This window comes from Didymosphaeria variabile (genome assembly GCF_027946475.1).
Source record: "Didymosphaeria variabile strain IMI 356815 chromosome Unknown scaffold_6, whole genome shotgun sequence".
In the NCBI taxonomy this organism is placed as follows: Eukaryota; Fungi; Ascomycota; class Dothideomycetes; order Pleosporales; family Didymosphaeriaceae; genus Didymosphaeria; species Didymosphaeria variabile.
In genome coordinates, this window is record NW_026611625.1 from 606,283 (window position 1) to 620,525 (window position 14,243).

Below are 14,243 nucleotides of genomic sequence, written 5' to 3' on the forward strand. Positions count from 1 at the left end.
AAACATACAGATGTACTCGTGACTTCCCCAAGTGACTGGTTGAGTTTCTCGCGCATTCGGCACATCTGGAATCCGCGTCTTGGTTAGGGAAGGCGCGTTCCTTCCCCATTCACAGCGGATCACGTGCCAGTTCGCTGAGGAACCGAACCACCGCCGCTGCGTTATCAACCACCGCCGTCGTCGCCCCATAAAAGGACCAGCGCCCCTCGTCACCCATTCAGTTCTTCAGCTACACTCTCCACCACTCCACTTCCAATATCTTCCACTGCCGTCACAGCTCGCTTGCAATTACCCATCAAAGCAGCTTGAGGTAGGTTTCTACCCCTATATACCCCAAAACAACCTCTGAAAAAATACCCTGAAAGCCAATGTAAGTCCTAATACGCGGTACATAACCATAGCCTCAAGAAGCGTCTAATGTCGTGCAGATGTCTATCCCGACCAACGCGCAGCTGCCCAATCAGCTGGAGTTGGATGCGGTCGAAGCGTTCTTTGCGCCCATGAGACATGCAGACGTTCTCAAATACTGCTGCAATATCAACCGACACGGTTATCCGAATGCGCCGGCTCTTGCCGCATCCACTATCGTGGTGTGTTTGGATACTGAAGGCTGGGTAAGTGAGGTCAAGCACCTCGAACTAATTGATCCTATTTATGAGTAAGACACTAACTTTATCCCTCCACTTCATAGGATGCCGATAGCTGCATACTTAAGGAAGTCGGCATCAACACGTTCGACTCGCGCGACATGACTGCGCTCGCCTCTCCTGGTCCTTGGGGAGAAAACATTCTTAAGAATGTTTACTACTACTTCGCGCGCATTCAGAAGAATGCACATTTGAAGAACAAAAACTTCTCAGCGGGTATGTTTATTCGTGTGTCAGGAAGGCCCTGTTTGCTGACGAATAGAAAGGAAATCCCGAGAGCAACCGGTTCGGTACGCCGCGCTTTCTGAATGACCGCGAGATGGTAGAGTGCCTGACTTCGATCTTCGAGTGGACAATCAATCCGAGCGCCAATGATGGACGCGTTTGTCCGGTCGTTCTTCTCGGACACGCAGTAGACAACGATGTCGAGAAGATTCAGAAGCTTCTCCACTTCGATCCCCGCACTGTTGTCAAACAGATCGACACTCAAGTGATCGCGCGAGACGTTGGTCACTGGAATCATCGAGTAAACCAGATCGGGCTCCAGCGCCTGGTGGGAGATATGGGCTTTGCCTTCCGCGACGCTCATACCGCCAGCAACGACGCAGCATATACCACCATTGCGGCCGTTCAGCTGATACTCAACCCTTCCCATAAGAGCATTTCGCAGCCGTGTACGCTGCAGAAGGTCGTCGACGCTGCTGAGCTTCGGTCACAACGTGAATACTGGACCCATGGCAGTGACAAGTATTGTTTCCGATGCGGCAGCCGCAAGCACTTCGTTGAGACTGGAGGGAAGAATGGAGCTCGCTGTTCCCAAGATGTTTTCTGCGAGTTCTGTTACGAGAACCGTTACGAGGCGGGAGCTCACCATGGCCACCGGACCGAAGCGTGCGTTATGAAGGCCTTCGAGACTTCCAATTCTAGCAGGCAGGGGAGGCGCAAGCGGCCTCGCGGTGGTCAGAAAGCAGCTAATTATACTCAAGCTGTTACTCAGGGAGCTCAAGATGCTGCAGCTGACAACGCCAATGATATCCCTCCCTTCTCGTTCGGCGGCAGTCCTCTCAACACAGCGACGCAGCACCCTGTTCAGGGCGGCTCGGCTCCTCAGCCTCCTTCGACTATCTCATATCGTCCGCCTCAGCCTAGACTAGTGCCTAGCCAGGATCCGCGCGTGTCCGCTCCTCAATGGGCTACCGTTGCCTCCCAAACGCCTCGAACAGGAAACGCGCTGTCCCAGAATCCTCGCGCTGCCGCTACTCAGACTATGGCCAGCAGCAGCAGCGTCGTCCGAAGTGGGAACATCTACGATGTCCTCAATGGTACAGTCAAGGATATCGAGAAGTAGCTTCGCGGTATGCTCGGCTTCTACCAAGCCAAAGAGCCGAACAGAGAGTTGCGGGGAGAGCGCATCTGCATCTGCAGATTGATCGATGCTGTCTTTGATTTTCTTTCTTCCCGATGAAGTTGCTTCTATCACTCTGTAAAGGCATTTCGGTTGGCAAGGTAACATCGGCCTTGCCTTACGGCAGCAGCTGTCTTTGCATAATGGCTTTAATAGATTACCCTTGCACCACCTTCCAACATACCCTGCCTTTGTCCTTTTCCCTCATGCTCCTCATGTGCCTCATTTCTGAGACTGCTTGACCCTTTGCGGTACGATAGACAAATTAGAAGCAAGCAGTTTTGTGTTCTGACAGGGAATTTGGGTAATTGAAATCGCTAAACTGATGAGAAGACCATGGATCTTTCGATCGATATCCTCCTATGAACAACCTCCGGAAATCCCACACATATGAAACGCTCTTCCGCTTGAACACCTCTAATAATATCTATGCGTTCTTGGGATTGCAAACCAGACCCCAACCTAAATGAACCTGTGCTCCTAAACGCTGCGGTGAGCATACGGCTCGTAAGCCGTCCCCTGCGGGAGCATCTCCACCGAGCTCTCAGCATCAAGATCTTTACGGTTCAACGCCGCATACTTCTCAGCTTGCTTAGCACCAAGGACAGGGAAGCAGATGCCCGGATGGAACAGTGTCAGCATTAGGACAGCAAGCGTAATCATCACACCCTCGAGCGCAACTGCATGACAGGTCAGCTAACATTCGAACAGCCATGGTGCGCATGTCACTTACTGAACTCAGGCTCATTCCTCATAAGCTCGCTACCCCAGCCTCCTGTAAGCTCTGGGATACGGTACACGCATCGAGTGTAGATCGCGAGGTAAGCGACCATCACTCCTCCTGCGAACAAGCGGAACTTCAAGCTGCGCAGGATTTCGGTCGCCGCCACGGAGAGCTGACCGCGGCGACGGTAAGTCCTGAGCGAGTACTCGGTGAGAAGGTACCCGAAGATAGACAGGATGACAACCTGGAAGACGACACCAGCAATCATGAGGTTTGTACCGAGATCCTGGGTGCTTGAGCCATTGTCCGCCGTGGCGGCTAGACCGCCACCTGCGCCCTGCAATACAAGGGATATGATATCACCTGAGATGAAGATATAAGTGTACCAAGCGGGGCGAAGGCGCGACCAGGATTCTCCGAATGTAAGGGCGAAGTGCTTGAGGGTGAGGTAGATGCCAGCGGAGATGAAGGCGGGAGAGATGATGAGCAGGCAGATTTGGATCTGGAAGCCGATGGAGTCGTAGGGGTTGTGATTCATCATCACACGGCCGTAGTAGCCTGCGGCTTCCGCAGCGCAGCCTAGGCATAGTGCAATCTTGGAAGGGTTAGCAAACCGTTGTTGCGAAGAAGGAGGTGACAAACCATGTATGTCCATGTCCTGTATCGAATGCCCAGTGCCAGGTTGATGATGCAGCAGAGACCGAAGAAGCCAACGAAGAAAGCATTCCATCCGAGATTGGGGTAGTAACCATATAGAGTCTCTTCTACAGGGCAGCCGGGGCCAACCGCCGTACAGGTGTCGGCATCTGACATGGTAGGAAGGTGATTCGTTTGAAGTTCCGCGTAGGAGTCGCCGCGGTGCGATGATTTGAGTTCTCTTTCGACACTTTTTCCACCTGCTGTTTGGTGACGTTCGTTGGAAACGCTGTCGATTTGACTTGCTGGGTTGTTGTGGATCGCGAAGGGGCTGCTTGCTAGCGCTCAGAGTTGCTCGGATGGTTTGGGTGTACAAGGCGATAACTCCAACGAAGAAGGAAAGAAGTCGTGAGATTTAGGAAAGTCGTGACGGGAGCGTGATGGGTGTTCGATGTCTGGGGGCTAACATATGGACCTTATATCTTGTATACGCATGGTATGGTATCTACTTCGCGCGCACAGATGCTACCTGCCGGGCGGCCTATTGTTGTCACAGCCTTCAAGCATTTCAGCAGAGCGCGTTTATAACCAACTCGGGATAGCTTAGCGATGGCCCCTGAGATCATTGTGGGGGGCTGGCTCACGGATACATCCCGAAAGCTTGGCTGAGGATTTGCGGCGTCGCGAGAATCGCAAACAATCCTATTGCGGGTATAGACAAAGCTTGATTGGGAATTTTGGCGTTAATTTGGTCCGTTGATTGGTCCATTCCGTCCAGATTGTTGTTCATTACTGGAGTGTGGCGAAGCAGTGTCGCTGGGATAGTTCGGTGGGGAGCGAGGCGGAGCTGGCCCCAGTTGCTCTTACTCCGGCCGTAGGAACGGACGGTCCAAATATTGCTCGTTGTAATGCGCGTAACGCCGCTGTAAACGAGGTGGAACGAGGAGGTCGGGGTACGATTGCGCCGTTGACAACGCGGCCTGAGGCTGGGACATTGTCGATGCCCAGGTGGTGCTGGGTACCCACTTCACTACAAGAAGCCGCACACAGTTGACTACACATGTGTGGCGCTGTTTGTGACGTGCAGAAGACTTTCTATACCATCTCCACTACATCTTCTGGCAGTATACTTGCTCGCTTTCTTGCTGCTGCATGTAGAAACCCATTTGCGAGCGAAGATCCAGCAAAGTGGATCCTGTATGTCCGCTACTGTCTACGTCGGGTTAGCGTTGCGATGACAATGTTTCAAACGGGCGTCTTCGACAGGACGATTTTCTATGCTGACGTTACTGATCCAACGATAGCACTTCTATACGAGCTTCGGAATGTTCGATCATGGCCGGTAAATGACACTTCAGAACCAGATGGGAGCAAATTGTACTCAGCTTGTACAAGAACCAGTACCCCATGGTGGCCAGTCATAGAGACCCGATTATAATCTCCCTCAGAGTCAGGCCACTTTTACGTCGATGAACAAGCGAGAATGATATTTGGCCAAGGCGCATGATGGCGGACACCTACATTAAAGCTTCCGAGCTCGTGAATCCCACCCAGAGACTATTTTCCGTAATGTTGTGCCTGCGCGACGAGCCTACGATACCATCCTACACAAACACGACGTTGTGTTTAAGATCGGTCGTCGTGGATCGCCTTCGCGGCGCTTACATTCGGGAGTCGTTTTCATCAAGACGTCCGACCAAAGTCTACGACAACAACATGTACAACGAGTGAAAAGGCGCTGCATGTGGTTAGAATACAGTGTTTGACTTCGATCATGGAGTCGATAGATGAGTCCGTGAGAAATACATATTATCCTGATTCCGGTGAAGAGGCGAAAGGCGCTGTCACACGCACCAAATAGTTGTCTACGTTCGCTGAGCATGCTCCGGCCTTCCTGTTGGCATGAAGTTTTCGTCGTGTTCTAAGACTTCGTGATTGGAACCTCGGCTTGTGTGACAATGGATGATGCAGATTTCATGAAGGAGGCAGAGGTCCGAGGAGGTTATGATAAGTATCGACCGATGGTTGATGACGCGACGATTCGGCTTTAGCAAAGATGGATTCTACACGTGAAGGTGGGATTGCGAACGGAGGGAACTCCATGTTTACCTCTTCCTCGAACCCGCCATTTGTCCGAACAGGGAAGCACTAACGTTGTCACTTGTTGTATCCGTCGGGATTAATTCGTGTGTGAATCGCGATGTGAAGTTATGGGTACTGGTCGAAATTGGATCGTTCCTGGCCCCGGGGGGCTTCAAAGAACGCTACAATCTGTTTGCATTTGAACATATGTTCGACTCGGTTCGTGTGTCAGGGCACTGAGACCACGACATGACCCACAACTCCCTTGACAGAATATCGATGGTGTCTACGATCCTGCTGTACATATAGTGTGTACGCTTCCCCACCCTGAGCAGTCGGGAAATATCTCCTTCCTCATCGGCCCAAGCACTGCGAACGGTGTGAGTTTGTAAGATCATCATTATCGCCGTTCGCTTGGCGGCGTTGTGCTTTGGATACCAAAAGTGTTGAGGTTCAGGAAGCGCTCATGCTGTCGACCCCGCCGCCGAGACGCGGTGCCGTGGAAGAGACTCGATCTAAAGCAACGTCAGAACCTAACGACGCTGAGATATTTCAAACGCACGTCGACAGATTTGATATGATGATGCACACACATGTGATACAGCATTTGATGTAGTGCCTATGGGCGGCGCTCGTTCTCGTCGCTTGGGCCCAAATGGGCTTAGCAAGCTCCACCTTCACACCCGATCACCCTTGAGGCGCCGCCAACACGTCAACTACCATCACGTCGTATCCTCTCGTCATCTCCTTTCACAGAGACTTTCACGCCTCCTCGAAAATGCAGTGTTACGGAGAATGTGCTGCTTGCATGTTTGGCTGCGCGCAATCACTGGCGTGTCCCCTGTTCTCAAGCCCAGGACTTCATGTATAGTTCAAAACTCAAGAAAATATATTAGCGTTTCAATGAAAGTCATGTGGGACCGCGTTTTCCCTCTGATATGTGCGACCCACCTTCCGCCCAAGCATCCACGGTTGCAGCCGTCGGCTGTCAAGAGGCGTGTACCGTTCTAGCGTTGCCAGGGAACAGCGAGGGTTGAAGGCGCAAATGCATCGATGAGAAACATGCAACGTCATGTTCGCACCGCTTCGTATATCAGCTCAACATTGAGCGTCGTTCATTACTGATGTCTTGTGGTCATGTTGCATTTCTTACTATTGACTGCGTTGGTGCATTGCTCGTGGGCGAAGACCGTCACTTTTGACTGGCATATACGATGGAGGCTGGTGCGTTGATCGTTCGCGAAGCCGAAGCAGACTGACAACATTTAGGCAGCTCCGGACGGCTTCGTCAGACCCGTCATCAGTGTTAATGGGGAATGGCCGTGAGTGCGCTCTTATCTGCAGATGCTGTTGCTGATTACTTGCAAGTCCTCCGACCATTGAAGCGAACGTCGGCGATATTATCGTTGTGAATACGTACAACGAACTGGGCAATGAGACCACCTCTCTCCATTTCCACGGCATGTTCCAGAATGGAACAGCTGCATCGGACGGCGCTGTTGGAGTCGGTCAATGTGGTATAGCTCCAGGCAGATCCTTCCAGTACCATTTCGTAGCCAATCCAGCTGGTACGCATTGGTGGCACAGTCACGAACTGGCACAGTATCCGGATGGCTTGAGAGGGAAGATGATCATACATGATCCTGTGTGGGAAGCGAGCTTGAAAGTCGACAAACAAATATATCTGAGTGTATCGGACTGGTATGTCAGCATATCCATACAGGTTCCTTGCTCAAAATAGTAGGTGGCACCGGCAACAGCCATTCATCGTTCACGATTACCTGAGCCCTAACAACACGAATGGCTCTCTTCCTACTCCCGATTCCTTCTTGTTGGATGACGGTCGTGCACCACCTAGGTTCAGACTCAAGGTATGGTGTTCTCTCAGGTCCCACAGCTACGCTTTGCTGATCGGGCATGTTCGTGTATAGCGCAACCAGCGATATCTCGTGCGGATTGTCAGCTTTGCTGGTCTTGTATGCGGTCATTTTCATATCGCCAACCACACGCTCACTGTCGTGGCTATTGATGGTGAACCGGTGCATCCAGCGATCACAGACACAATCGCCATTTGTGCAGGTCAAACGTATGACTTTATAATTGCTGGAAACGATTATGCCCGCCCCACCAACTACATTTTCAAGATGACCTCAGATATGCTCACTGGAGCTATTCCATCTAATCACACAAGGGCACTGATCGGAGACATTGCTCTGGAAGGTACTTGCGGCCTACCGGCGAATGTATCAGGAAATTCTTCATGCCCGTCATCGAACCACCCCTTCAATACTAATGGCGTCTCCTACTCCCCGTGCTCCCCCACACCTCTGAACTTGAACTGGACGGCACAAGGAGTACTCGATGATGCAACACTGGTACCCCTCGACAACGAGCCATTGTACAAGAATGTCAGCCGTCGGATCAAGCTACGCACCAATCAGGTTTACTACGAAGGTATTGGAACGCGTACGAGTATCGGTATCCAGCCCTATACTCAACCGAGAGTTCCTTCCCTTCATTCGGCTTTCACAACCGGTCAGCTGGCGCTTGATTGGACGACGTATGGGCCGGGCACAAGTCCGTATGTTGTGCGACACAATCAAGTCGTCGAGGTATACATGGAGAACCCGCAAAAGTGGCCGCACCCCATGCATTTACATGTAAGATTGTTCACGAAAAGCAAGAAGTGAAAACTGACCGGTACAGGGACATTACTTCCAGGTAGCAGGCAGAGGATCAGGCAGTTGGGACGGCAACGACGATTCGCTTTACAAGACCCCTGCGAAACGCAACAACCTCGTCATCCCGCCGTTCGGTTGGTTTTTGATCCGCTTCAGAGCCGACAATCCTGGCGTTTGGTTCCTCCACTGCCATATCGACCTCCACTTGGTCGGTGGCATGGCTGCGACCATCGTGGAAGCACCCGATGTGATGCAGCTCGAGCAGAGACTCCCGATCCAGAACATCGAGACTTGTGATGCTAGCCACAAGTGCTCTGTGGGAACGTGCAACTGCAAGTTTGATGAGCTCTCCGAGAAGCAGTCAAACGAACAGTGCAATACAATCTTCAACTCCATCGGTTCTACAAAATATGGGGCGCTGATTCAATGGTGACGGTTTCGCGCTCGGGTGGGAGACGATATGGTTCAGAGCCACGATGTTCGCGAAGGGCGCAGCATATGGTTTCTTTTTGCATATCAAGTGGTATAAGTTACTCCACGGATGGAGCACATCGAAATAGAGATGGTTAGGAATTAGTCTATAGCTATCGAATCATCATGTAGTCGCAGAATGATACACTCTTCGCACTCTTCCATGACGTGAAACCCCAAGGAAATGTGCCACCTGAAACATGTGCGATTGACGGCTTGGTGTTTGAATGCGGAGTAGGTACAGCCGAGGCGCTTCCCGTTTGGGGGCAAACCTTCCTCAACCTCCGCGCTAGTGAACCTATCCTCCACCTCGACGAACCCCGGATCTACACCACGATCAGCTATCCACCACTTACGAGATTGCTAATGAGCTGCACTGATCCTCGCTCCGGGGTCTACTGATCTATCCATAGGTCGACCGACACCAAGACCAGTCGCTCAACGACCAGCTCGTGTTTCGCGATGAATCTGCGTCGTATCGGCCGAAGTCCAGGCGTTGCCATCTCGGCCTTACCTTCGTGCTGTATGAGGCCGCAAAAACCTCAAAACCGTAGGTCGTAGTGATTTTCCCGCGTCTCACCCGCGTGGTCGCCTCGGCGGGCTCTTGTCTGTTTCTGGACGCGTTTCATCCCTCGCCTGGCAGCAGTCGCCAGTCGTCTCACGTTTCACGAACTTCATTCCGCCATTCCGACATCCCTCGCAATGGGAGCTCTGCAACATCTTGGACACGTTTATTAGAGTAATGCCCGCCGGGATGGCTAGGTCATCGCTTTATTCAAACCCGTATCGTATATTCACCATTAACTATAATTCTGTCTTACTATAATACACCATGAAGACTGCAGCTAGTGTCGGCTTACTGGGCAGTGCCTTTGCCTTCGCAGAAAAGGTCCAACAGATACCACAGAAGCCTATTCTTCTCTCTGACTCATGTCCGTCAAATTCTATACTCTACAATGGCGAGTGCCAACCTGCAATTCTTGGGGCACAATCGACCACAGAGAACATACAGCTGAACACCACTATCACACTTGAAGAAGCACGTGCATCTGCACAAGCACACGAAAATTTCCCTTGGACATTTCTACCAGAGTGCTACTCGAATGAGAATCAGCCCGATCCTGTATGCGTCTTCTCCGACCAGAATTTTGCCGGTGGCCGCGGCATATTCCTCATCACGACTACACCGCTTGCCTACCAAATGCTCAAGAAGCCCGCTTTTTCACAACCTGAAGCTCTCTCTCGAATAAATCAGCATGCCAACCCTCCTTTCGAAGAACACGACTTTCCGAGCAAAGGCCGTGGTCTCATTGCGAACAAGACCCTCAATCGTGGCGATCAGATCTTCGCCTCGACACCGCTCCTAATCACAAACCCCGCCTCTTATAACCTCGTTGAGTCAGAGCGCCTGCGTCTAGGGCATCGTGGTGTGGACACTCTTCCGCCTGCCACCAAAGACCTTTTCTGGAAGCTGCTCGACCATTTCAAGGGCGACCCCGTCGAGGACCGCATCAATACCAACGCCTTCGACATTAGCGTTGACAACGTGCAACAGTACGCTGTCATGCCTGAGATTGCCATGATGAACCACGACTGCCGACCAAACGCAGCCTACTTCTGGGACGAGGACACACTCAGCCACTACGTGCACGCGACACAAACCATATACCCCGGCGAGGAAATCACAATCACGTACATCAACAACGAGAGGAAGAGGGCTGATCGCATGAAGCATCTGAAGACAAATTGGGGCTTCGACTGCACCTGCTCGAGCTGCGCGGCGCATCCCGTTTTCGCGGCTGAGAGTGATGCGCGCATCCAGGCGATCGAGGATATCTCCGAGGCGCTCAACGACTGGACGGATTCGTCCAAGGCGACACCCGAGATGGCGGAGTTGCTTCTCTCGCTGTACCAGCAAGAGCGTTTGGAAGCTAGCATGGGGGTGGCGTACAAGCATGCCAGTGAGGTATACAGCAGCTTTGGCGACCGATATAACGCAATCAAGTATGCTCAGTTGGCGCTGGAGTTGTTGCATCTGGATCGCGGGTTTTTCGATGTTGATATTAAGTTCATGCTGGCAATGGCGAAGGATCCAGAGCAGAGCTGGAGCTGGAAGAAGAGGGTGGGTCACAAGAGGTTGGAGGGCGAGTCATGTGGACATGCGCACTGAGGGTCATAAGGTGTGCGGAAAAGGGGTTGATCTCTGTGATTTGGTGTTTCGGCATGGCATAGCTGGCGTTTAGGGAACGATTATGTATACACCATGGTGGCCAGCCCACTGCGGGTGTTCGATAATTTCCAAACTGATCCTGAACTATTAAGCTTCTATACCTCATTTGCTTGACTGTTCTCTATTGACCTTGGTGTCAAAACTTTTCTTCGTTCTTCCTATCCACACTGAGTGCTTTGGCGAACCGTCTGGCAGGCTGGGACATTGGTCTCATGACGAAGGAATATTATTCCGTTTCATTGGCTCGTACATAACGGTGGTAGAATACATATGAGATGATGAAGAAGGTTGCTACATGTACAAAGGACAAGTCGGCTTGTTGGGACGGAGAAGGCATGTCGAGATATGTATGGGCATCATATCAGACGCGCGGTTGCACCTTCGAGGACAAAGTTGTCGCTTAGGGCGAGGGCAGGGGTTCGGCATGTACCTACATCAATGTATCCTGAGAAGGGAAAAGGGATGAACACTGAGCAAGAGGAACATGATCACCAAGACACACTAATGAGCAGCCTTTTTTTTGAGTCGCATGAGATATTTCGTCCATCTTGGACATAAATGAGCACCTTTGAAAATGCCGATGTTGATGTGTAATCCTCCATTGCCCAGTGAACGCGACTGCCACCCATTAATCCAGTCCCTTCCAGAACCCGCCGCAGAAAAATAACTCCTGAAAATCAATCGCAGAAAATCAATCGCAGAAAGTCAATCGCAGAAAGTCAACCGCAGAAAAATAACCGCAGAACTAATAGCTCGATGCTCGTACATGTGAAACTTTTAGTCGCCATCATCGTCGTCGATGCAAGGCGCATTGGCTTGTGCAACTTCCAGTCGTCCAACATGCAGGCGTCCGCTTCGAACCATGAGCATTCAAACTCCCTGGCTTCTTAAATCCACCCAACGTTGTTGCTTCAGAACCATCGCGCTGTATTCGATCAACTGCTATGATTCGTTCCTCCGATTTCCGCCGCCGTCTGCGAACAGCGTACTACCAGTCGATACACTTGCTTTTTGAGAGTTTCCATGTCCGACTGCGTACATCATCCGTCAAGCATCTCCATCTATAAGGTCAATTGTGAAACGAACAACACATTTCAAATGGGAACTCATACCTAGACTCGGTGGAAGTCGGGAAACACCTGCGCAAAGACCCTGGGGAGCTTGCCGTCCTTGTGGTACTTGGAGCGGGCCGCCTTGTCGAGCAGGACATCGCGGGAGGCATTGATACACAACATATTGTCGTGGGCATCTGCCTTTTGGTGTTCTTCGACCTTGTCCGGGTGATATTTGACTGCAACCTTCTTGAAGGCAGTCTTGATCTCCTCGGTGGTGGCCTTCCAGTTCGGAATCTCCAGGAAGCTGTACAAGATCATACAGGCGGGCTCCGTAACACGTGCAGGACGAACGATGCGAGGCTGTGGGCTAGGGCGTGGCGTCGGCGGTGGCGTAAACCAGTGTGCAAACCGGTTCCAGTCCTCAATGGATGGAGTGAATTGAGGAGTGACTGTCGGAGTGCGAGGACAGGTATTCCCGAAGTCCTTCCTCTCTCCAAGCGGAGTTCGACCATCCTTGCGGGCGGTTGCAGACTTCTTCGCCGGCCGGGAAGCACCGTTCGGATCGGCGAAGATCTCGATGTCCGCGAGTGGAGCACGACGCTTGAGTCTTCGGGGTACAGGGAGGGGATTTCGGGGTGTGGGAAGTCCAACGCGAGAAGAACTTACGTTGGGACGGTGTGGAGTGATAGGCTCAGCTGTTGATGCCCTATTTTCGGTGGCATCGCCAGGCAGAGGTGTCTCCCGAGCCAGAGACAACAACGCAGCGTCGTCGTACATGGGAATGCCTTGAAAATGAGACATTCTCGCTGGGTGCGTACAGAACCGAAGAGAAGAAATCAGGAAGTGCAAATGGCACAAGGGAAACGCGAAAGTGCAAAGAGAACGACTTGTGTACCAGCTCAAGCGGCGGTGGGAAAACGGTAGAAGAGACAGGGGGATCGAGTTTATATACCCCAAATGCCCGGGGGAATGGGCTTGTAAGTGCCATTTCGAGGTGACGCTGGAGAAAGCACAGCTCCTTCACCTCGAGATGTGCGCGTGCCGATTCCGGTAAAGCTGGCGAATCTGACCACGTGGTAAAGCGTTTGTTCTCTCACTGTACGCTTTCTCGCTCAAGAACAAGTTGAAATTGTACCGAGGTGGGGAACCTGTCCTTTGGTGAGGCAGAGTATATGGCGTGGCAGGCGTCCGCATTGACTCGACCTTTGGAAGCGCATGTTGCAACGTCAAGCCAGTGGAATGGCTTGGGAAGCCGTCTCGAGACAATCGAATGTTCCTTGAAATGATATATAGTGAAGCTTAGGCTAGCTGTTTCTTGCGAAGTGAGTTGCGTAGACGAGGGGCTCAACCGGTCGGGCAGGTCGCAGCTAGCGTGTAATTTTCCGAGGAAATTCTTAGGCAGCAACGAGAAGGCTACCGCAAGCGTCTAGATATATTACTCAAGGCCATGGGCGGATTGTGAATGGTGTTTGTAAACAGGCGTTTGTCAACAGTGGTAACTGCACCACAAAGTTCAGCATTTCAATTGCGTGGAAAGGTCAGATGCCATGGAAGCAAATTTGTTACGGAAGCATTGCAAAGTGGGCGAGGAGAGGAATGCCCGTAAGTTGATGTTGATGAAGGCAAGGTAAAGGGAAGAGGGATGTGGTGGAGCGCGAGCAGATGATGTGCTCGGGCCGATTCCCACTATACCTAGTTGGGACGACAGCCTGTGTTCTCATGGAGCAAATGGCCCGCACAACCGCAGCTCTACAACCCTTATTATCCAGAGGAGCCGATTGCAACTGGATTGCCGTTCCCGGCTCTCTCTCACTAACAGATTTTCAAGCAGGGCAGCAATCATAGTCTAAGACCGATGGTGATTCTGCCGGGGCAGCGATGCGGGGAAAGCTAGACCGAGGCGTACAGCTCATCCAGGGCGAGTAAGCAGCACGTAGAGCCTCGATAATCATGCATCATCTTCCTTGATCCAATTACGAACATTTATAGTGAGCCTTACGATGTCGACGCCAGAGAGAACATCCAAACTTCAAATGCCTACAAAGCTTGGGCCGGCGCCAACACGATTGCGACAAATTGCATTGGTAGTCAAAGACCTAGAGCAGGCGCGGCGCCAGCTCGTACGCCTACGCAAGATATTTGACATGATTTCGCAGCTAACCACACATTAGACTCATGTGATAGGCACGGAGGTCATTTTCGAAGATCCAGCTGTAGCGCAATTCGGGCTGAAGAACTTCCTCGGTACACATATACCAATGTTCACGGGTCCATCCCCATCATCTGACATCGCACAGTTCCTCTCGGCGGCG

At 51.8% G+C, this 14,243-nt stretch overlaps 5 protein-coding genes across 5 annotated transcripts; 3 read left to right on the plus strand and 2 right to left on the minus strand.

The window, feature by feature from the left end:
• Nucleotides 1-748: 748 nt before the first annotated feature.
• Nucleotides 749-1,995, plus strand: N0V89_008145 (uncharacterized protein; the record flags this gene model as incomplete). The annotated part of the gene is made up of 2 exons (XM_056216903.1): nt 749-863; nt 914-1,995. 2 exons carry the CDS (start codon nt 749-751, stop codon nt 1,993-1,995), a joined length of 1,197 nt encoding a protein of 398 aa, XP_056068459.1.
• A 537-nt stretch (nt 1,996-2,532) lies between these two features.
• N0V89_008146 (uncharacterized protein) lies at nt 2,533-3,589 on the minus strand (the record flags this gene model as incomplete). Its single annotated transcript, XM_056216904.1, has 3 exons — nt 2,533-2,732; nt 2,786-3,371; nt 3,419-3,589. 3 exons carry the CDS (start codon nt 3,587-3,589, stop codon nt 2,533-2,535), a joined length of 957 nt encoding a protein of 318 aa, XP_056068460.1.
• Nucleotides 3,590-7,638: 4,049 nt separating this feature from the next.
• N0V89_008147 (uncharacterized protein) lies at nt 7,639-8,608 on the plus strand (the record flags this gene model as incomplete). Its single annotated transcript, XM_056216905.1, has 2 exons — nt 7,639-7,948; nt 8,223-8,608. 2 exons carry the CDS (start codon nt 7,639-7,641, stop codon nt 8,606-8,608), a joined length of 696 nt encoding a protein of 231 aa, XP_056068461.1.
• Nucleotides 8,609-9,478: 870 nt separating this feature from the next.
• On the plus strand, nt 9,479-10,816 carry N0V89_008148 (uncharacterized protein; the record flags this gene model as incomplete). Its single annotated transcript, XM_056216906.1, has 1 exon — nt 9,479-10,816. The coding sequence occupies one exon, from the start codon at nt 9,479-9,481 to the stop codon at nt 10,814-10,816; it is 1,338 nt and encodes a 445-aa protein (XP_056068462.1).
• A 1,172-nt stretch (nt 10,817-11,988) lies between these two features.
• On the minus strand, nt 11,989-12,732 carry N0V89_008149 (uncharacterized protein; the record flags this gene model as incomplete). The annotated part of the gene is made up of 1 exon (XM_056216907.1): nt 11,989-12,732. The coding sequence occupies one exon, from the start codon at nt 12,730-12,732 to the stop codon at nt 11,989-11,991; it is 744 nt and encodes a 247-aa protein (XP_056068463.1).
• Nucleotides 12,733-14,243: the final 1,511 nt, after the last annotated feature.